The sequence below is a fragment of the Drosophila pseudoobscura genome, chromosome X (genome assembly GCF_009870125.1).
Source record: "Drosophila pseudoobscura strain MV-25-SWS-2005 chromosome X, UCI_Dpse_MV25, whole genome shotgun sequence".
NCBI lineage: Eukaryota > Metazoa > Arthropoda > Insecta > Diptera > Drosophilidae > Drosophila > Drosophila pseudoobscura.
Genome location: NC_046683.1, coordinates 19,337,282 through 19,361,265, shown reverse-complemented (window position 1 = coordinate 19,361,265; position 23,984 = coordinate 19,337,282). Strand labels below are relative to the sequence as shown.

General features: G+C 45.5%; 1 protein-coding gene across 2 annotated transcripts in view; it reads left to right on the top strand.

The window, feature by feature from the left end:
- The first annotated feature begins 3,321 nt into the window (after positions 1-3,321).
- The window catches only part of LOC26534140 (uncharacterized), a 57,065-nt gene continuing 36,402 nt past the window's right edge, over positions 3,322-23,984 (top strand). For both annotated transcript variants that reach the window (XM_033384931.1, XM_033384932.1), the window contains exon 1: positions 3,322-4,112. In XM_033384931.1, coding sequence (XP_033240822.1) covers positions 4,084-4,112 — 29 coding nt within the window. In that variant the 5' untranslated portion in view covers positions 3,322-4,083. The remainder of the gene's footprint in view (positions 4,113-23,984) is intronic.

Here is a 23,984-nt window from a genome sequence, read left to right as displayed (position 1 = left end):
TCCACTGGGTAGCTTGCATAGACATACCATAAACGGGCAGACATGCATAGCTATATATATAGTATTGGCTGATCTAGAATTTAGATTATATTCTTACATATCCCCAGTACTCTTTGCGCACCGCTTATGAAAATGTATAAATTGCTAAGATTTGAAACAGATATGGCACAATAGAAATGATTATCTCACATAAAAAAAAAATGATTCCTGATTAAAGTCTCTCATACCTATTTAACTATTTACTATGCACAAAAAAAATGTATCCAAAAAACTATCAAAATCTCAGCTAATGGTATAATTTGTAGCTTCTATTAACCCATGAAAGTCTTGTGCTGTGCGACACGCGCTTAAAATTATATTTTTTAAAAATTATATAAGACTATAGTTTATTTATTTATTTATTATTATTATTAATTTATTTAAGATATACCAATGCACAACATCCTAAAATTGTTCACATTGAGATATTGCCTTGGGTTTGGGGTATATTAGATTTGGGGTAAAAATGGATGTGTGCAACGTCCAGAAGGAAGCGTTTCCGATCCCATAAAGTATATATTTTCCTGATCAGCACCAACGGCCGAGTCGTTATAGCAATGTCTCCTGCTATATAACTCTGTTACAAGTGTAACAATCCATACCATACTGACTGAGTATCGTAACATTAATATTGGCTTAGCAAATATATGAAACTCTGATACAGGTTCGAGGTTCTCCGTGATCATTTCGTCTCGGTAAAGTTAACCTCCTTTAACGACCCAGGGTGGGCTGGTCGATGGCCTTCTGCTGCTCCTCTCTCCCCCTAAGCGCCGAGCTGGCCTCCCACAACGGAGGAGGCCTTCCCCGGACACCTCGACAGCGCGGTGGCACTCCGAGCTTTCGCCCGGAACTGGTGCTGGCTGGACCCGCACCCAACGCATCCGGTGCCAGTTGATGACTCGGCGCTACGCCCTGCTGTCTCAGCACTGCTGAGATCTTACGAGAACTGACTGAACTCAAAGTCTCTCAGTCTTCGGACTCTTCTCAACCTCTTACCGATCACCACCATGGCCATGGCGTTGGCATCCTTTTTCGCTCTTCTCCGCCAGAGGGCGCACACTGCACGAGGTCGTGTGTGTGAGAGATAGAGACAGAGAATGAGTAAGTGCGTGGAAGGCCTTGCGTAGCCACTGCAGTTTCATTTGTTCCTTCTGGCTACAAAAATAATCAGATCTTTTACCAAAAATAGTATACCCCTATACTATTTGAGTATCGGGTATAAACACTGCACCTTATATGGGCGGTAAAGGTGGGCGTGGTCGGATCGATCTGAAATTTATCTAAGTTCTTATGTACTCGTATGTACATATATCATTACAACCAACTGTGTTCATTTTCAAGTCTCTTACCTAATTTTTCAAATTTATGCAAAAATATCAGCTGTCTGGCCCAATGTGCATTGGACGAACAAAATATATCAACATTTGACAATTCAAATCAAACGGTCACTGTTCCGCCCAGCAACAACAAGAAGAAGAGAACGGGGAAAAAGAGAAATGTACATACATACATACATTTAAACATTAAATCGAACGGCGTTCCATCGATGAACGGAGCGCAGGCAGAGCAAAGCCCTATGCCCAGCAGAGGTGAGGCTGAGGCAGTGGCAGTGGCAGCGGCAGCGGCAGAGAAAAGAGCAATAACACACAGCGCGGGCAGAGAGCGCAGCGACCACGCAGCAGCGTGAACTTCAAGTGAATGAACTTTTCTCTTATTGTTTTTGTTTTTCCGCATGGCTCACTTACACGGCGCTGCTCACGCACACCACTAAAGCAAGCTCTCTCTTAAGAGCGCTCTCTTAGAGTGAGTATTATTAGATAAAAGTAAAATGTTTTTACGAATTTTAAACAATTTGAATTTTTGTTAGGATTATGGTTTACTTGAAGCTGAATCATTTCGACCTGTAGAGAGTGTGTATTTTCAATTGAAGAGAGCGAGCGGACTCGACTCTGCATCACCGTTTTCGTTCCCAACGAGGAAGAGAGAGATAGAGATAGCAGTATTTTTGCGTGAGAGAGTGAGAGAGAGAGAGATACTCATACTTGAAACGCAAAATTGTGTAGTCAGAGCGTAAAACGCTCTCTTTGGCTACAAGCCTTGTAAACCTTCACTGTATATTAAGTGTTGGGGTGGGTTTTACGTTGCGTGCGCTGAATTTTCTGGGCCGTTTTGTGTGTTGCCCATACCTTTCTTACCCTGCCTGCAGCACGTTTTCTAGCAGCATGTAGCCGAGCAACATTTTTAAGCACCAGCAACATTTGAAGGCGGGGCGGGCGTATTTGAAACGGCCTTGCCTCGATTAAACATGTCCAATCGTTCGCCGTCAGCTTTCCAATCGCCGGAAAGCGCACGCATCGAACGCCGCCGCCGTTTTCCCGGTTCCCGCTTCCCACCTCACACTCACTCACTCTGCGTGTATGCGTTTATGCGTCTGTGTTTGTTTGTGTGTGTGTGTGCTGGCCTCTGTTGTGGGTTAACAGTATTTTTTTTACGTTTTTGTTGATGCCTCTACTTCTATGGTTCCATAGTTCTACAATATATGTATACCCCCCGCCCCACCCGCTGCAAATAAGCTTCAAATGCCACAGATTGGATATACCGCCAAAGTGCAGCAAAAGAGTGCAGTTTGTGTGTGTGTGTGTGTGTGTGTGAAGCAATAATAATAATATTCGAAATAATAGTAAAAGTGGAGATCGTTGAAGAAGAGAGATATTGGGGCACGCCTCCCGCCTCCCGCCTCTTGCCTTTTGCCTTTTGCTTTATTTTTGTTTTGTGTGGAACCTCTTACTGGGTTTTTGGGCAAGGACGCAGCCCCAGCTGGCGTCGACTGCAGCAGCAGCAGCAGCAGCAGCAGCAGCAACAGCATCAGTGGCCAATGCAAATCCAATTGACATTTGGCCTCTCTTCGTCTTTAGATCGCCTCAAAATTAACCGTATTTTTTTTTCTTTTTTCCTTTCTCTGTGTGTGCGTGTGTGTACATGTGCGTGCAGCCAACAACAGCAACAAAAGCAACAGCAACAACAAAATGTTTAAATAAAAATAAATTGTGCAAAAAATAAGGAAGAAAAATCAACAGCTGCTGCATTTGCAGAAATCAAACCAAAAGGCTAAGGGAAAACCAAAACCCTCCCAAAAATCTGATCTGATCTGAAAATAAACGAAAAGTGAATCCCCTAAAAGTATACCAAATTAAAGAAAAGGGATCCCCCACCCCTCCAAGGAATATATAGCTTAAAAATAAAATAAAATTAAAGCTCTAAAATATTTACAAAAATAATATACGATTTTAAGTGATAATTTTCTTACCCCCAAAAGAGTTTACCCAAAAAAATTTACAATAATAAAAAATGCGCTAAAAGTTCTGGGAAAACTTCAGCAAAAAGTGCTCTCAAAGAAAGAAGAAAGAAGTGCTTAAAAGAATTACTTCAAAACCAGAAGGAAAAATATCCAAAAATACAAAAAAGAACGTGAAAACCTAAAGGAAAACAAAATAGAATAAGAGTAAGAAGTGATCCCAAAACATGAAGAAAAAGTGAAGAAGGAGGAAAACAGGAATAAGAAATAGCAGGAAAAAGTGTTAACAACAGGAAGAAACCCAAAGAGAAGATTGTATTCTATGTAGATTTATTTCTAGCATATTCTTCCTTCAAAAAAAATAATAATATTACTATTAAATAAAAAGAGAGCGGGAAAGAGAGGTAGAGAGCTCTCTCTGCAAATGTGTGCGCGTGTGACTGCGTTGAGAGGGTAAAACTACAAACTGAAAGTGCTTGGTGGCAGAATATGGATAGCGTCTGCCACCACTCCACCTCGCCACCCCGCTACCTCGCCGCTCAACGACATCATTATCATCACCTTCAGAGTCAGAATCAGCATCAGAATCAGCATCAGCATCAGCATCTGCACCAGAAGCAGCATCAACAGCCGCTTCAACATCGACAGCAGCAGCTGAGCGACAACATAGCAACGGATCCACGTGCCACGTGCCACGTATCACCTGAGCAGCAAGCTGGCCATTGCAGGAGCGCTAGCAGGCCACAAAGATGCCACCGCTGCGACATGAACAATTGATGTAAGTCCCTACGAAAAGTAGTCCCACCGGCAGAACCCCTAGGAATAAGAAATGATCTAAATACTAAAGGATCCCCCAAACAGCAACATTACGCAGTATCGGGTTATGGGGCGGCTCTCTCCCAGTCCCAGTCCCAGAGAATACCATCTTTGCCAGAATTTGAATGGGATATTCCCCCTTTGCCACCCGTGGCTGTCCGTCTGCACTGCAGGCTGTAAAGCCTGAAAGAAAGCTGAGCTCAAACATCATTAGAATTATAGAATTATGTAGAAATTGAAATATAGAATAGAAGAAAGAAATAATAAGTAAAGGTAATGATTGGACGATTTCCAATAATAATCTCCAAATGGTCAAAGGGTCAGAACTAGATATGCGTGCTATATCAGGTGGAATACCACCTGAATTTGGCACAAATATGTATGTATATCCCACCGATTCTGGAAGGGATATGATGAAAGGACATCCTATAGTAGGTACAACCAGCTTCCTATGATTTAGACTAGGAATTTCCCAAGTCGATAGAGTAAGAGTATCTTAAAGCATCCAAAGGAGTTACCGAAATCTAGAGGAATTTCCCCATTGGGGGGCTAGCAATGTGTCCGCCCCCCACCAACACATGGGTGCAGCAGTTGGGCAGTTTTATTGAAATATTGACCAACCGATTCCAGAAATTATAACAGTACATGTAATTGCTCTGCCCTGTCCATGTGTGTGTGCGCGCTCATAGACATACGACTGGGTTAAGTTTAAGAGGGCAGGAACCGTGGGCGCTTTGTCAGCCCAGCACCTCCCCGCACCCGACACCAAAGAGGTGCGGAGGGGCGGGGAGGGGAGGGGAGGGGAACGGGACCCAAGCACATGTCAAGCCTGGTTCGTTGGCCTGGCCGAGATATCGCTCTCTGTTTATGAATGAAACGCAACGAGGAAGCGCGCGCAAATTCAACAACATTCAACGCAGCGAAAGGCGGCAGAGGCCGCGGCAGCAGCAGCAGCAGCAGCAGCAGCAACAGCAGCAGCGCGAGAGAAAGAGCACGGGAAAGAAAGAGCGCCTCATCGAAGAGTAAAGAGAGTGCATACACGGAACGGCAAGCATGCGGAAAGCATTGCTCTCTCTCTTTAGCTGCAGCTGCCATCTCTCTCTCTCTCTGTCCGGTTGGGCTCTGTGCGGCGTGAGTTCATCGACCTTTGCTATTGAAATTTTTGGGCACTGATACAAACACACTCACATACGCACACACACACACACACACACACACACTTATTTACACATTGATAAACAATCGTTGACGTTGACGCGCACGGAGCGTCGTGGTCGACGTCGACTTCGATTGAACCGCAGAAAATAACAAAATACGTAGCTGCTATTCGAATACCCTTTCTGGGTAACGGAACCTAAGAACCAAAGAGCAGTTCAGCTAAAGAAGACCCTCCATGGAAGTATAGTATGGTGTCCTGTATCTACGATAAAGCATTTCGGGATAAGATAGGAGAAAATGGTGGAAATCCCTTTATATTGCTGAAATTTCAAAAACAAGCTCCCAGTACGCTCAAATACTGTACGGCTAATGATGCTACCAGCCAGTAGAACAGCTGCGGATTGCTAGGCATTGATCTTCATCTTGAATCATCGATATGAAGCAAAAATATTGCCCTGGGCAGGGTATCAGCAGTGCGTTGAAAGCTTAATACAGAGCTTTATTCCCTGGTTTCTTCTTCCTGATTGCTCTCTCTCTCTCTCACTCTGGCAGCCTGTGTGTGTGTGTGTGTGTGTGTGTGGGTGGGTTGGCTAACGCACGATAACAGCGCCTGGAACTCCGCTTGTGACTCCCAAGATATGGCAAATGCGTGGCACAGGGGGCTGGATAGGAAAGAAGGGCCATTGTTTTGCTTTGCTTTCTGCTTCTGTCTCTGGCTCTGCCTCTGTCTCTGCCTCTGCCTCTGCTTTTGCTTCTGCTGTTCTACTGCTTTTCCCGCTGTTACCAAGTCCCAAAAGAGCGTGTGTTACTGTGTGTATCCGTGTGCTTGTGCGGTAGTGTGCGTGAGGCCAATGACCAAAATGTAGTGACAAGGGCGTCAAAGAGAGATAGAGACAGACAGAGACAGAGAGAGAGAGAGAATCCAAAAATTTTGCCGTATTTCGCCATTACATGAGGCTCCTAAAAACACGAAAAAAGGGAAACACTTTAATCTTGTTTTACTCTTTTGTTTTTGCTTTTGGATGGGTGTTTTTTTTCTGTTCTGGAAGGTACGTTTGTATGTTGTAGAAGCAGGAACCTCAAGAGCAGTCCAACAACAACAAACATCGACATCATCAACCACTTTACCATTCCCAGAGACACACCAAAACGTTGAACCTTCAAATTTGGTTTCAATGTCATGTAACCCCCGTTTTACAAGAAACACACACACACACGCACGCAGAAGGGTGTGAGGAGAGAGTGGGAATGGAAAGGGAAGGTAAGCGGGCAGGGCAGGGCAGGGCAGGGCACCCAATTATGTATGTATAAAAATAGGGTAACCGGGGAGGAATGGAACGGGAAGGGGGGGAACGACGACGACGACGACGACGAAATGCCCATGCATGCACCCAAGCAAAAATTAACGGCATTCGATGCTTGTGTGTGTGTGTGTGTGTGTGTGTGTGTCGTTGGTGATTGATGATGTGGTGCTCCTTCTCAAGCAGCTTTTAAACGATACGTATTTAACCAGCGAACGGTATTTTGGGAAAGACAAACCCTCCTCGACCCCCGCTCTCCGTTTACTTGATTTCATTTTGTGCCGTGATCCGTGCATTTCATTGCATGGCCTATCCTATTCCTTACTACGTTCCAGTTGCCTGTGTTTCATTCCATTGCGTTCCAAATTCAAGTTCGAATGGAAATGGAAATGGAAATGTTAGTGGGAGTGTGGAAAAGGCACCTGAGGAGCGCACACGTATGGCATCGCTTTGAAAGCCAAGACTGTCCAGCGTCTGCTTAAACCCGAACGCAACGCATGCCCATATGATACACCATGGCCATAGATGGTCGCCCTTCGCGGAATCGACTACTTTTTACACACCGCAAGTGCATACTGGATGCTACAAATTGAAACAGAAAGGTGGAGACGGTCCAATATGTGTGGGGGCTAGGGAGCAAAGAAACAAAGATTATAGAGCTACCAAGACTTAGCACAAAGGCTTTTCTAGACTGAGATGCGATATGGACAGACTGAAACGGTACCAATATACGAGTATAGCCTAGCAATTTGGATGAATACAAAGCATGAAAATCGTGCTGAATATTTTGAGAGTTTAGCTACAAATCGTTGCATGTTCCACATTCCACTTGGTGCGTATAACTATTCAATTTTACTTCTTTCCACCATTCCACCATTGAGGTTCATTACACTTCAGTGTGTTCCAATTTCACGTTCCAACCAAGACAAAGGCTCGAGAGCTCGTAACTTTGGGAATCGAATACAAATATTATCCTCTGATGGCTGGCCGAGTCCCCAAGAGTCCTTTATAGGAAGGTTAGGAATAGAAATACAGATGAATGGTATGTTGTCCGATTTACAGTTCACTTATGGTAGTGTTGCTTGTTCTGGAATTCGGGAATTTTGTTTGGGAGACTGTGTGGGGAGTCAGTCCTACGGGTACATAAAATATACAGACACAGCATGTAAGTCGCCGCAGGGTCAGCGCCACGATAAAGTTCTCATAGTCCCCCCATCACTCACACAAACAAACTCTCTCTCTCTCTTTCTATCACTTAGTAATCGTTTCTAATTATTACTAGCTATCGGATGGGATTGCTTCCTTACGATGTGATGAATACTTACCATCTATCATTCCTCCGTTGCAGGAGTCCTGAACGGTTCCTGCAAGGAATATTTAATCCTGCACGGGGGGGACAGTGGGTGCACATACAAATGGCTCCTGGAGCTACTGGAGCGGGATGGTAGTCTCCAAGGTTGGACCATCGAAAGCTAATAATTTGGCAATTACTTATTAACTCGTTCCGAGATTATGCAAAGGCTTTCCAGAAGTCTTTCCAGAAGTCTTTCAGTGGCGAAATATTCTCTTTTCGTTTCGTTCGTGTTCGCTCGAATTTCGATTTGACTTCCGCATGGAATGCACTTTCAATACGGGAGGGAGTTATTCACTTTCCCAGTACGAGTATTCAGCGTATTCACGGCATGACTCATGCCCCTCCTCACTCCTCACTCCCCACTCCCCACTCCCCACTCCGTGGGGTCACAATTGGACACCTTTTGTTGCATATGACATTTATTGGTTTGGATTTGCATTCCTGGTCCGGCGATCACTTCATTTCAGTTCATTTTAGCCAGGTTTGCTGAATTTCGCTTGTGTGCCTTCCCTCTCTCCCTCACTCCCCCTCTTCTCTTTTCTTTGCGGTTCTTCATGTTTTTTGTTGCCTTTTGCGCGACTTTTGCAACTTCGAGACAAAGAAATGGAAAAGAGCCCGATCACGCCTCGGCCTTTGGACTCGACTCAGATATGCCTCCGATCCGATCCCATCCCATCCGATCCGATCCGATCTGATCTGATCTGCTGCTGTCCCCCAGATAAGACCTGACAAATGCGCTACTTGTACGCTCAGAAATGTTGAATCTGTGAGCAGAGTCTTTCTCTGCCAAGAATTTCTTAAATTTCTCCACTCTTTCGTTAGTCGAGTGCGGAATACCAAAAAGCCATTGCCTCTAACTGTTGGCCCCCTCTCTCTCTCTCTCTCTGTCTCTCTCTCTCTCGAGTGGTTGAGGCTGATTAGCTGGGCCTACGCTTTGAGCCAGATCATCAAGTGAACCTTTAATCATACATACATAGTACATACATATATCATATCTGGAGTGAATGATCATGCAGGGGTTCAGTGGCAGATAAGATAAGAAAACTTATGGAGAAAACTTCTAAGGGTTGGGCTGGTCCGTTGGGTAAGAGCTGTTCAGCTTTGTTTGCTTTTCCACACTATAAAGAAACATCAAAGATCATCGAATGTCGAGAAATAGACTTTGCAAGAAAAGAGGACGAAGAACCTTCAATCGAATATACAAATTTCTAGTAATTATTACATCATATTATATGTGAGTGCCATTTCTAGGGTATGCAGATCTTCGTTGCTTTTTTTGGTGCTCATGAAATTGGGGCCTTCTCAATTTGCACACACTATTACAATGCCAACACTGTTGTCTGTGTGCAGAAATAGGTACAATGTTCGTTCAATGACCTTTTACTTTTACACTATTCCCCCATTACCATTCCGTCTAGCTAGGCACCCCCTCTTAATGCCTTCCCCACACCACAATTCCCGCACACCGCACCGCACTATCAACCAGTGGGCTACACCTCTACTCCTCCTCCACCTCCTCACCCTCCTCGCCTTCCTCCTGGTGAAACCATCCTCCCTGTATTTCTTCCTAGTTGCTCTCTCTCTCTCTCTCTGTCGCTGGCTTCAAACAGATATGCTTTAATTAGTCAGCGTCGGATGATAATGATAAAGACGCTAACGATGACGCTGACGAGGGCTCCCAAGTCTGCCAAAAAAAAATTGCGTAATCCGTGCCAACAATGACGTCAATCGGTGGCGATGTTTGCCGCCGAAGAAAGCTGTAAGAGAATGCAAGCTGCACTTCCTCTGCACACTGTGCACCCCCCACGCATCGTTGTGCCATTACGAATTCATAAATGAAACATTGTTTGCTTGTTTTTGTTATTGAAATGTTAATCGTCAAGTTTAAGTTGAAGTTTCTGCTGCCCTCATCCTTCGATGGTGGTACTGCTGCGGCTGTTGCTACACACACACACACACACACACACACGACACACCGACAGCAGACTCTCTTACGCTCACGCACATTCAAGCTTACTCAAAGCGCGCACACTGGCAGCTCACTCTAACTCACACACACACACACACACCAGCACAAGCTGAAGCTCACCCAAAGAGAGCGGGAGACCCACAGCAGACAGACAGACAGAGAGAGAGAGAGAGAGAGAGAGAGCGCAATGAACTACTCTCGAAAGGGCACGTTCGGTGTGAATGACCGCCAACTAACACACATTTGCGAGCGCGCTAAAACAAAAGCAGCGAAAAAAATAAAGAAAAAACAAAAGCAAAAGCAAAAGCCAAAGCAAAACCCCAACAGGCAGCGCGGCCAGCGTCACAGCACATGAGGAAGCAAGGCAGCGGCAGCGACAGAGACAGAGACAGCGGCAAAAGCAGCAGAGACAGCGACAGAGACAACAACTTAAAAGTAAAAATACAGCACAGCAGATAGTTGCAGCCAGAGTTGCGGCACACCCCACGCAGTTGTCGATTGCACTTTCAGTGGCCGCGTGAGTCATGCCTCCGATTTGGCGTTGAGGGGCAACCCGGTAACATCTAATGGAATTCATACGTCATTTTACAATCCGCATAATTGAAGTGAGTCTGGCCGTTCAATCTGTCTGGCTAAATTAGGAATAGAAACGAAGCGTCGTATGATAATTCTGTGTGAGTAAAACACGGTTCGTTTTTGAACCTCAAAAAAATACGCCCCTACAGGGGGCGTGTAAATATATAACAGGTATGCATATGTATTATGTAACTGCGAACTATGTGTAACGGCCGGATGGCCTGCAGAGGATAAACAGAGGATTTCCGTAAATATCGATACTACGATAACATTTGCAATGTTTAGCACATTTATTCTTGTTATTGAAATCAATTACTAGCAAATGCTGCCTTCATTCAAGTTTTTTCAGCAAATCTGTGGCCCCAATACCCCATACGAATCTAGCCTGCAAGATTCGTTTTAGCACAGGTTCGCTAGCGTTATTCGGTTCAAAAGCTACTTTTTATTTTCCCAAATGAATTGGAAACGCCAGGCAAGTAGTCATCAGGTGTTAGCATAGCATTCCTGCCCAATTTGTCGGGTGCACCGTTCGAGTGGGCAATGCTGTACATTTATTTGGGGTTTGCCGTTTCCGTGGCCGCTGCTTTTGCATCTGCATCTGCCTGGGCACACACTTTCCGAGGACACTGTGCATTCGGGGAAAGTGTGGTTTGATTAGTAGTGTGCTTTGGCTGCCTGGGCACGCCCCGGCGAGCTTTAGCCTCCGCTTATTTATACATTTTGCATGCATTTGGTATACAGTCGGGTCTGTCCGTCGGAGATTGCGACTCGGGCTGGGCTCTGCTGGTCTTGGGGCTCCAGTGGAGTAGAGTGGAGGGCCGATAGCAACTGGTCTGCCCAGTGGCTACTGTTTTGCTCTAGCCATTGCAGAGCTACCCTCTCAGAGGGTACTATCATGGACCACAAGGGCACATTCGTCGAACTTCGAAAGGGAAGGACATCGATTCGCTGTACAAATGTTCCATAAGCAAACGGACATACATATGAGTTGCGATTGACCCAAATAAAGATCGATGTTGCCTACAAATTTATTTCCTTATAAACTAAGGGATACATGGGAGCCTATGGAGCCTACTATGGCCTTTGGCCTTTTTTGCCTTCAAATTATGTACATGGGCCATCAATGGATAAAACTTCCCTCGAAATGGTTGAAAATTGCCCAAATTTTTGGGCTCTTGATAAAGAAATAGAACTTGCAGTTCCAGATTTTCAATTAAATATGATTTTCGTGAGGAATTCCTATTAGTCCTGAAGTGCCCGTGTGATTCTTTATAGTGCATCAAAATTTGATAAATAATGCATCTACAAGGAGGGTATGAACAGCTTCGACCTCGGTTATAGATATGTTGCTTGCCTATTTGTTTTGTGTTGTTGTTGTTCTGGTTGTAGTTTTGTTGTTATTTTATTCTGTTGCAAGAATAAATAAACAAGCAGCGTCTGAAGCTACAGCAGAGCGGCAGTAACACAGCAGCGACAGCGGGCAGAGCGTAGGGCAAAGAGAATCAGAAAAGAAGAATAAAAATAAGAAAAACAGAAACAGCAACAGAAAAGAAAAAACAAAAAAAAAAAAACGGCAATGTCATTAAACCCTAAACAAGAGCGAAAGCAACAACACAATAACGACGACGTCGACGGCGATAGAACATTGACACGAAACCAGAAGCGTTATGAAATACTCGAACGAACGTAAGAGAGTTCCCGAGAGCAACGAACCGACCGGCCGGCCCGCACACAGACGCACAAGCACACACACACAACACACCACACACACTCGCTCATACACTGGCACTCTTAATCTGTGGGGGCGCGCATTGGTTGGCTGGCGGCCTCGCTCTCTCTCTCACTCTGTCTCTTGCTCTTCAGCTGTTTCTCTCTCAGCTGCTCTCTCTTAGGCCGCAATCAAAGCAGAGGCAGGTGAACGACCGACCTAGCCATTTGTTTTCCTTTTGTATGGCTGGCTCGCTTCTCTGTGTGCGTGTATGTCAGATAGGGGGAGATAGAGAGGAAGAGAGAGAGAGAGTAGCTGAGTGTGACAGAGAGTGGGCCTGTGTGTGTGTGTGCATTGGGGATCAAGTGAGTCATTTTTTTACGGCTGCTTTTTCTGCCTGGCTATTCCTCTTCCCTTTTCCGATACATTTACATACATTTTCAATACATACGTATGTCAAAACGAAATTACTTTTGACTTTATTTCATTTATTTGCGTGCTCTTCTGCTTTCCCTACCCTTTTCTTAGCCTTTTACGGATTCGATTTGCTTCCCCTTCCTCTTCCTCGTTCCTCGACATTCTTCGGAGGGTTCTGCTTCTGCTTCTGCTTTTGCTCTTCTTCCACCTTCTGCTGATTTCATCGGGTTCGTTTTCTTCTTGGTCACAATCCTGTTACAGGTACGTTCTGTTCTGCTTAAATTTCGATGTTCGATGACGACATCCCCCCCATCAGCGTACACTTCCTTGTTGGCCTGGCTGCTGGCCCCCGAACCGATCGTTGTCATCTCTGCCTCTGGTCGCACCGCACCCACAATCTCCGCTACCTGCCGCCGACACATGCATGCGCCGCCATACGAATGCGTACATAAGTATGTGTGTGTGTATGTATGTATGTCCATGCTGTACTTCCATCTCCCTCTTGCTCTTGAAAACACATTCTTGGATGGCTTTCGCGCTTATCATAGACGCAGACGGCGCGTGAAAGCAGGCGGAAGGCGGAATAAGCGAAACAACAAAGAGATCTCTCGCTCACACCCAGTCTTTCTTTTGTGTCGCTCTCTCTCCCACTCTCCCTCTCTCTCTCTCGCTGTTCCGCACGCATGTTGACCTTGACTGTGACTTTCATAAAATTTGTCGTTGTTTTTGTTGCTGTTGCTCTTGAGCTTTAGCTCTCATTGTTGTTGTTGTACTCTTTGTCCTCGCTCATGAATTTCATTTTGTTCACAAATAATTACATACATATGTACATATGTATGTACATATGTATGTATGTATGTAGAACATGCACACACTTGTACTGTCATGTCTGCCATGTCCGTCTGTACTTAACCGATTCCGTTAGTCTCCGCTGCTTTCCGCTTATCTTTTGGCCATTTTAATGGACGGAATTTCTCTTTTAAATGTATGCGGATCGAATAATTAAATTTAGAATCATTTGTGAGCGAAGCTCATCCACAGTGATTGATGGACACACCTTACGGTACAGGAAGGCATTCCATGTTTCCATGAGGCAAGTAAAATGTACATGCAATACATGTACATATGTATGTATGTACGTGTATACAATATTCGGTTCCTTCGGTTCCAAAAAGCTCACCCATTACGGCACTGAACGAACCGAGCCTACATGTCCATCCTCTTTACTGTGCTGTATCCGAATATCTCGTAGGATATCTCCTGAGAGAGCGAGAAGGTGTGATCCCTAATGATCGAAAACATCAAACAGGAATGAGTTTAGTTCTGATATTGCCTATGCTGTGGATTTGTTCTGAGCCTCTTCGGATTGTCGATGATTTGGAATTTTTAAGCTGATTCTTATGAAACCCACCGAAAACTACTGTAACGGAGGTTACTTAAATCGATTTTGAATTTTGTCATCGGCATAGACCCCAAAAGCCAAGGATCAGATAGTTATCTTGCCTAATTCGATCAGTAATTAGTTGATCTCAGTTTATTGATTAATTATCTCAAGGTTTACATTATATATGGAAGATGGAGAATCTTATCTTATCTTTGGAGAGGACTGTATCCCAACTACACCAAATTTTCGCTCAAGTCCGTTGTGCGATTTTTGGCTTTCTAGAAAATTTTTGCAAAACTAATTCTTATATTAACATGGACTTTTTTTTATGTACAATATACAATATGTACATACATAAATACATATATGGTAATTTTTGAGCAGTGTGATGGAACCTCTTCCACACCAACAGTCTGTGGCTGTTTTTTTCTGTCGTGCCCCACTTTGAAATCACAATCGGTGTCTTTCATTTGCGATTGCTTCTGCTCAAATTAAGCGACTGCAAGTGCTCAAGGAGTGGAGGTGGTACGCAACGAGGATGCCCCAATCGTGCCACTGATTCGCCTGCCACCTCCATCAAAGACGTTGCATGTTTCTCAGCGGTTCAGGCTGAGGCATGCGATCTTAAATACCTCATAAAGGTATCCGATCATCAGCTCAAAGGAGCCCGATGTTGGCTTTTCAATTCCCCAACAGCCAATAAATAATTAGCTGCCAAATGTCTCTACTGAAAAATGAATACTGTTTGCAGAAAATAAAACCTCTGGTCACATTTCCATTTTATTTGCATAAAGTGTGCTGCAGGATGTTGAAAAAAAACCTAAACCATCATCTAATTCAATTCTAAAAAATATTGAGATGTGGTACTTGTGGTGGTGTTTCCAGGTGGACTTCGATCCTTGGACAAGCCTTTAGCTGAGTTTGGTAACGAATAACTTCAACAGACAAACGACTCCGAGCATATCCATTTGTCCTTTCTTGTGTCCAAAGTGGAAGTTTGCACCATTTTGTATGTTCCTTCGATTTCGGCGACTTTAGTTCTTTAGTGGTATCAATTCCCAACAAAACAAAGTCATGTATGGGGATGGGATCCACTTGGCTTCGGCCCAGATGTCCCCCGAAGACAATGTGGCGACGGTCCAGCGAATCGGGGGAAGCCCCCAAGATGTAGAGGGTGAGGAAAAGGTAGAGGAATGGAGGTACTTTTGTTAGATTAAAATTGGGAAATGGTCTGCTTCCGTTTTGCGATGAAGAATGATTGAAGTACCTTATGTGAAATTAATTTGGTAGGGGACCTAAAACCACTAAAGAACTTGCCGACGTTGAAGGAACATTCAAAATAGTAGAATCTTCAACTTTGGACACATGAAAGGTCCTATTTCCTCTCGTCCCAGATCCTATTTTTTGAATACCATTTTTCGCAATTCTTTTCCGCAGCATTCCCTTGAGCATCTCGCATCTAGCGTCGAGCACAGCATCAATGTTCCGCATCATGTGGCAGGAGCGAAGGTAGCAGGACGTGGCTTACGGCTGGGATCGCCTCCAGCTTGTTACGGAATGCAGTCTGCTTCTTCCGGCACTCTACGGCGCCATCAAGCAATTGCTGGGAGGTTCTTGGCCTGCCTTGCGACGGCGGTACTCCCCCAAGAAGTGGTCGAAGGCAATGCCCGGCATTCGAAGCAAAGTGTTTTGAGAACCAATCTTAAAGTAGTAGATATGTGGGATATGTTTGGCCCCAAACTTGCTATGATTAAGCCCACAAGAAGGCTGTGTGCGTCATTCTCTCATGTACTCGGCTGTACCTGTCTCCGAGGTGCCTTGGGCTGTCCGTTATTCTTGTCGTTTTCGTGATTTTTTGAGAGAGTGTGTACAGCATAGAGAGACTCGCTCAGAGAGGATCATGGAAGGAATTCGGTAATCGAATATCGGATATCGTATCTGAAGAATCAACATCGGATGACTGTATCGAATATAATTAATTTGGAGCCTTATAAGTTAAGTTTCTTAACATGTAACAATACATTTCCATACTCCACAAAGTACGTTCCTCCACATCTATGTATGTGTGTCTCGAACAAAAGCACATTCCAACTGCTTCATTTTGTCGCACTGAGCTATTTATTACCAAAGTATTTCCCCGTTATCCCATCTTTTGTTGTGGTAAAAGGTACCCAAACTCTGATGCCTTATAAATGCACTTTTGACCCTTGGACGTGCAGGCGATGAAGGGGGATAAGGGGGCGCTCCCGGGGAGGAACGAGGAAGCGATCGGATCGCTTCACTGGCACCGCTTGCTGAGACGATGATTTGCTAATTTGCCACACACACACACACACACACACACACACACACACACACAGATACTCTCCCTCTCCCGCTCTCACTCACTCTCGAACTCTCGCATAGATTTCCGAAAGCTCGAAAGTCAGCCGACAAAAAAATAACTGAGATTTTGTTACTGTATTGTGTGTGGCGCTTTCTATCCGAAAGTTCACTGAACTTGCGCCCTCCATACCAAAAGTAAAATAAAACCAAAACCAAAAACAAAAACAAAAGCAAAAGCAAAAAAACGATGGTAAAGCGAAATTGCTAATAAGAAAGAGCGTGTGCGACAGAGAGCGGGCAGTCGGGGTGTGCTAGAGAAAGAGAGGGGGCGCGGCGGGAGGGGCAACGCCAACGCATTTGCTCAGCGGCGCGCATCAATTTCGAGTTCAATGTCAAACCACAAAAACGACGCCGACGCCAGCGGCAGCGGCAGCGCCGAAGTCGACGTAGACGTAGACGGAGACGCTGACACACGCATCACAATAGACCAAGGGGTGGGTGGAGTGTGGATTGTGGATTGCGAATTGTGGGCGGCAAAGACAGCAGGGCAGCCAGGGACAGAGGCAGTGGCAGCGGCAGCGGCAGCAGCAGCAGCAGCAGCAGCAGCAGCAGAAAAGCCAGCTGCGACGTTACACATTGCCCGGAGGGCGTTAAACTTCACGGTCATGGCTTTTTCCTTATTCTTTCTCCCGCTCTCCCGCTCTCTTGCTCTCTATCTGCCTCGCTCACCCCACGTACACACACTCTCTCTTTCGCTCTTCTGTGTGACGCATTGCTGACCGCTACGCACTCTCCCATGCCCCTATGATCGAACCCCCCCCCCCCCCCTTGCTCCCTCACTCTCCCATTCCTTTGCTTCTGAAGGCGAATGACCGATAAAAGCTGAGCACGCGCCAATCGTGGGGCTGTGCGGCCGATAAGGCTAGGAAAACGGGAGAGCAAGAAGAAGAAGAGCACGGAGCAAGGAACGAGCAGCAGAAATAGAAGTAGAAGTGGCCCAAGTTATGAAACGAAGAGTGAGGATAAGCGATTCAGTTCAAAGTGTTTACAAAGCAAACCCACAAGCCAAGAGAATACATTCATATATCGTAAGTTTCTGCTTTACAAAACACAGATTAGATTTAAAATTATCTTAGCATTTGTATCACAAAAATCTAGGCTAATGATATTAGCCAAATGTTTGGACTCAAATAAAAGACCTTGCCAAAGAAATATCCAACACTAGTCCTTATCTAAATCAGAAGAAATGCCAATACCTTACGGCCAAGGAGGAAGGGAGAAAGGTAAATAAAATCATAAAAGTACAGTAACGGACTGTGAAATGTGGACCAAGTAACCAATACAATAAGCTAAAGAACACACAAAAGTTTTGTACCCAAATCTTCTTTGTTTTCGAAAGGATCGTCACTCAAAAAGTATTCTCTTTCCACCTTTACTTTCATGAATATTGGCCTTAAATCGAATAGATTTCAAATTGTTTCGATGTTTACATAAGTAGATATGGCACACCTTTTCAATTACTTTTGTTTAGTTCTGGTACAGTTTTGGGTCTTCCAAAGAACCGTCATGATGTGCTAAAGATTCTTGATTGGATTAAACTCAGGACCATTGCCCGGCCTGTCCAAGATCCTTTGTATAAATCAGGCAACATAAAACAGCAAGGTTAAACAAATGGCAAGGAGCAGAAAAGTCCTCGAAGATGAGGAAGTGTGCCCTCAATAGACCGTAAGAGGGTTTCCTCTGAATGAATTTATTAAATAGTGCCAGATCCTGCTGACTCCTTGTCCCAGCGTTCTTCGACTTTACTACTATCCGAACCAAACAGGTTTATCTTTGACTACCAGTCCAAGTTTCGCTGAGTTTGGGCCATTGGAACCTCCTCTGGGGCTTTTCTAGTGTCAAAAGTGGTCTTTTTGCAGGCCTCAAAACGCCACCGTTAAGGTTTGGTGCTAATAATCGGTGCCAACCGATTGAATAAGCTCCCTTCTAATATCTTATGGAATTTTGAACCGTCTTTCGATGCTCAAGCGTTTAAGAAGCGTCCGTTGGGGTGGCTCTTATCTTACGTCCCGAGGCCTGTTTATGGAGGACTTACTCAAGGCAAGTTTCGATGTTAATTCTCGAAAAATTATATGAAAACAAGTCGTTGATTTACAGCTAATGAATGTATCCACACAATAAAAGTGTTTCCCGACTGACTGATAGGACTCTCCCACTTCTTCCGTCATTGCCCGGCCCTTGGAAGTCGTCGTCTTCGGTTTCTCGAGGCCCCTTTCCTCACGGACATTTCGCACCTTTCCGAAATCAAGCCTAGGACCTTGTCTGAATTCATCCAAGCCTCTGCGATAGGACTGCCCCTAATTTGTAACAGTTTGATCTCCAAGGTTTCTAGGCACACGCCCATGCGGCAGCACAATGGACCTTGTGACAGGTCCAAGTGAGCTGTTACCTAACCTCACCCAACTTGTAGGATTCTTAATTCCCCCCATCCGTGGACAGTTAGCTGCTAGCCACTTTACACTCCTAAGAACAAGTAGAAGATGTACATGTATGTAGGGATCCGCGGTGAGCTCCCTACAAGTGAGTAGGAATCCGCTCCAGAAACTCCATGAACAAATACGGCCCACGTTGTTGTATTCAGTACTCAGGTATGATGTTTACTCTTGGTTCAAATAGGTTACACATGAGTTTCTTGTTATATCTTATTACGTACGTCTTCTCCCTTCTCGCTTCCGAAGTCGAACTCTTACTCTGCTATTGATATGTCTTCCTCTCTTACCCTTGACTATCCCAAGAGATAGATCGATACTCATCATCTGGTCAAAGGGCTTTGCATAGTGTATATATTTAGATAGATAGATAGATATATTTTAGTTTCAAAGCTTTCAAGGCGTCTTCTACATCGTCCTTGGAGGGACCTTGGTCACTTTCCGCTCCGCTTAAATTCGGATTCAGTAATTCGGATCGTCATCTGCAGGAAACCGCGATGTAACAACCTTATTTTGGTCCTCAAACTCCGGAGGAGTGGCCATGAGAGCTGTTTTATTTACTCCAACCACCTCTCGTAATCTGCTTCCAGCAGGTTTTTCAACAAGCACATCATTTGGGATTTCCCCCAAAAAACTCGACTCTCGACACTCGTCGAGAATTCGGAAGTCCGAATGGCACGTAATTTGCTCCCTAAACACTGTTTCCTGTGCGTTTTAGTCTCCTCCAGCTTGTTACGGAATTCAGTCTCCTTCTTCCGCCACTCTACGGCGGCTTGATGGCGCTGGGAGGATCTTGGCCTGCCTTGCGACGGCGGTACTCCCCCAAGAAGTGGTCGAAGGCAGTACCCGGCCTTGGAAGCAAAGCGTCTGAGAACCAATCTTAAAGTAGTAGATATGTGGGATATGTTTGGCCCCAAACTTGCTACCATTAAGCCCACAAGACTGTTGTCAGTGCCGGCTGTGTTCGTCATTCTCTCATGTACGCTCAGAGAGGATCATGGGAGGAGGATATAGAGCGATTTATGGGAGAATGTGAGGCAATGGAACACACACTGGTACTTAATTGAATTTCCAAAACACCAATAGAGATAATTTATTGTGTAAATACTCGATAGGCTTGTAGATTTCTACATACATAAATCCTCTTTTGAAATAAATTAATCGCTTTCGAATATACCGTCCCGACTTGACTTCTATTTCTTCTAATAAACCATTTGTTTATTGCTATAATTATGGAAACTAAAACTCGATAAGCCCCATCTCTTGTACTAAACACAGAGCTAACAAAATGCAATCGAATCGTACCTTTACAGCACATTTTGAGGTCCTTCTTCCTAACAAAAAATGGCAGATCAAAAAATTATAATAAATTTTGGAAAAGGGCAGAAATGAGCATGTAATCCTTAAAACAAATACTTTAAAACTAATTCTTTGATGGGATATGACACTTTTGAGAACCCTTGAGACCATAAAGACACAGCTGTTTGAATGGGAGGAGAAGATCGTCTCGATTCATGGTGTTGGAAAGAACTGCCACAAACTCTACAAAGAAAAGGCTAAAAATAGCCTATCATTTTGGTGATTTCCAAAATTTGGTGGCTTTCCTATGGATGTAAAACGGGAAAATCAGCTACTCTCATGACGCAATAGTCGGCGTCCGCCAGCGTCGATATCGATATCGATAGCAAGCGCTTTCTATTTGGAATTCCAGTGCTTTTATCTCTACGTGTATGTATTTTCACGGGGAGTGTCCGTTGTTGTATCTTTGGAAATGCTAATGTTACGATATAGAAAAGGTTTTGATGGATCGAGAATTACTCTCTGGCAGATTGGCAGTCACCGGTCGCCGTCACATGACGATTCGCAGTGGAACGACTTTCTCCAACGAGTGAGCGATGGCACCAGCACTTCATTCCAGGCTATAAGTTCGTTAAGTATATGGAAAAAGGTTAGGAAGGATGTGGTGGATGAGGAGATGGCTGATTAAAGATGGCCGGGGATGCATATTCGAACGGGATATTGTTGTGCCTGCAGCCAGTGGTGGGGAGGGGCCGGCCAGACCCAGTCGGTCGAGCATTCAACCCTAACCTCAGACAATGTTGAACTATGCACACACACACACACACACACACGCACACAGGAACAGACAGAAGCACGGACAAAGAGTGCAGCAGAAGCAGCCCTACATTTGCAACACGAGCAAAAAAAAAAAGGAGAAAAAGCAGCAGCAACAATGCAAACAGCAGGAGCGGCAGCAGCGGCAGCAGCAGGAGCAGGAGAAAGAGAGGAGGGTGCAGGGCGGGTCGGGGAAGAGCGGATGCGAGACTGTTGGGAATGCCCTGTTGCCACATTACGTCACAAGAGTGCCAAAGATTGTGGAAGGGAGGAACGGAGGGAGGGAGGGAGGGAGGTAGGGAGAGCTAGCTGAAAGGCCAACGACCAGCACACATTTGAAGCATCGGCGGCAGGGGGAAGAGAGGGGCAGAGCAGGCAGCGACCCTTGCCGCAGACACTCATCGGCACCAACACAAACACGCACCGCACTCACACACAGCTCCACACAGACAAAAGAGCGAGAGAGGGCGAGAGGGAGAGCGGGCGAGCGGGCGAGCGGGCGAGGGAGAGCCGAAGCCAGAGCCGGCATACATATATTGGATTCCCTTTGCGGGCGAGCACGAGATAGGGAGATAGAGAGAGAGAGAGAGAGAGGGAGAGGGAGAGCGAGAGCGACAATCAGTTCAACAACCTTTGGCGACCCTGAGAAGAGGTCAGCAACCCCTACACTCCACAAACAGATGAAGTTCTAGGACCTCAAGAGGGACAGAGACAGCTAAGCACGGAGCACGGAGCACGGAGCACGGAGCAGGGGAGCATTGAGAGCTCTCCACTCTCTTCGAATGCCGTGGCTCTCTGCCTCTCTCTCTCTCTCTCTCTCTCTCTCTCTCTCTCTTTGGCAAACAAGCACACGGAAGGGAAGGTGAACACCAGTCCGAGATGGAGCGATGAAGAGAATGACAAGGAGAGAGGTGGGGAGAAGAGCTCCGCAGTAGGTGCCTGGGGATATGTTTGTGTTTTCTTTTTGTCGGTCGTTGCCCGAATGTTGGCGTCACTGTCGCTGTCGCCGTCGCCGTCGCCGTCAGCGCCAACTTTGGGGTCGTTCCTGGTCGTTATCCTATATACCGAGAAAAATCTATTTTTATTTGCATGTGCGCCAGGGTGCCACCCTGCCACCCCGCCACCCTGGCCGCCCCTTACTCCCCGTCGCCGTCTGGCGGCGACGTCGTCGTCTCGTGCTCGTGCAGCAGCGAGCCCTAAAGGGCGGTCGCGGGGGCCAGGAACGGTTGGGGTTGGTGTTGGGGTTGGTGTTGGGGTTGGGTGCAAGGTATGTAAATAGGAAATAGATTGCATGAGGTGGCAGTGCCAGTGCGGCAGGAAACGGGACGCGGAACAGGAACAGCAGAAACACCAACAACAAGTGAACCAGCCCTCGGACAACTGTTGTTGGATCTTAAGCACTCGAGAGGGTCGTGGGGTTAAAGGCCTTGAGAGGACACTGCATTCACTCCCAGGCACACTGACAGTCGAAGATATTGCGGATTGGGGGGCTCAGACCTCAGACAACAAGAAGGACTGTCTCCAGGGACCATTGTTGTGATATTTAAATGTTTCTTATAAATATTGAAATAAGCTGGCATGAGCATTCCAAAACTATTGCAGTTCTCCAATGTACAATCTTCTAGATCTTCTACTATTTTGTTGGCTTTTCAGTTCTGCTTAAAAAAACTGCATGAAACTCTTTGTTTTTTTGCTCCCGCTGTCCCCCAATCTATGGCGGGCACGTAAGAATTCTCAAAAGCAATAACCCAGTCCTACTTGGAAGTATTCGAATTTCCCCCGTGACTGGAAGAGAGAGGGGGAGGGAGGGAGAGCATTCTTGACTGACTCACTGCCTCGGCCTTTGATGCTTCGTTAACTTTTCGAGAGTGCTCGTATTTGTGGGGATCTTGAGATGATTCTGATGGATTCTGATGGACTGGTCGGACGTTTAGCTTTTCTTTCCACCTGACAGGAGTCCCAGTCTCAGTCGCGGTCTTTGGCGCTTTCCTTGAAATTTCCCCATCTTTTTTTAGCTTTTCCTGTAGATTTATGTTTTTGTTTTCGTTTGGGTTTCGCTTTGCTGCTCTTCTGAGAGCTCTATCTCTTTCCAAGAGGAAGACTGAGAGACAGAGAGAGTGCAGAGAACTCCTCCAGAGACTGCGTGAAGGGCGGCGTGGGGCGGGGTCCTGTTGCAGGTGCTATTCGGCTAGGATGTGGGGGCACTTGGCTTATCCCTTTCAGATCTATCGTTCTGTTAGCTATGGTTATCTTTTCAAATGTGGATATATGGTTGATTTACTAGTTCTTTGCTTTCGAGGGTATTATGAAGTCATGAATCGTCTAATTTGGTTCTGAAGGGCCATATCGACTCCACTGATCAATAATTGATCTATTGTTCGGTGTACTTCCCAAATACAAATATCGTCCAAATCATGTGGAAATATATCGTAAATGTGCTTAAGAGTTTTATGGAAAAGATTTAAGCTTGATTAAATATATTTTAGATTTTATCGTAACTAAACTCGAATAAAATATACCCTTAGTAGTAGCTCCAGGGTATGCCATGCTCTTGTGTCCATGAAACGTACTTTGTTGACCTTTCTTGTCTCTGTGTGGCCGCAGCCGGCGTCGCTGCACGCCGTGGTTGCGGCTGCTGCTACTGCGCTGCTGCGCTGCTGCTGCTGCTGCTGCACATTCGTCGGGGTTAATGAAACCGATTGACACACAAACTGCAGGCACAACAACACGAGCAAGAGCCAGCAGTCGAAGAGAGCGGCGACAGAGAGTGGAAACAACGCACACAGAGGCACCGTCCGAAGAGAGCCGTTTTAAGAGAGGCGAGGTCTAAGAGGCTTTTGGCCTCTCTTTTCACGCTTGTTGTGCTGCGCCCTGTCGCCGCCTATGTAGATTGCGCGAAACTACGGTTGGCTGCCTGTCGCCATCTATTGTAAATGCACACCAGAGCTAACGCCATCTGCCACCAAGGCGCCATCTGGGCAACACGTTTGGGTTGCTGCACTCGCTAAAGCGTTACTTCTTCAAAATTTGATTTGTTA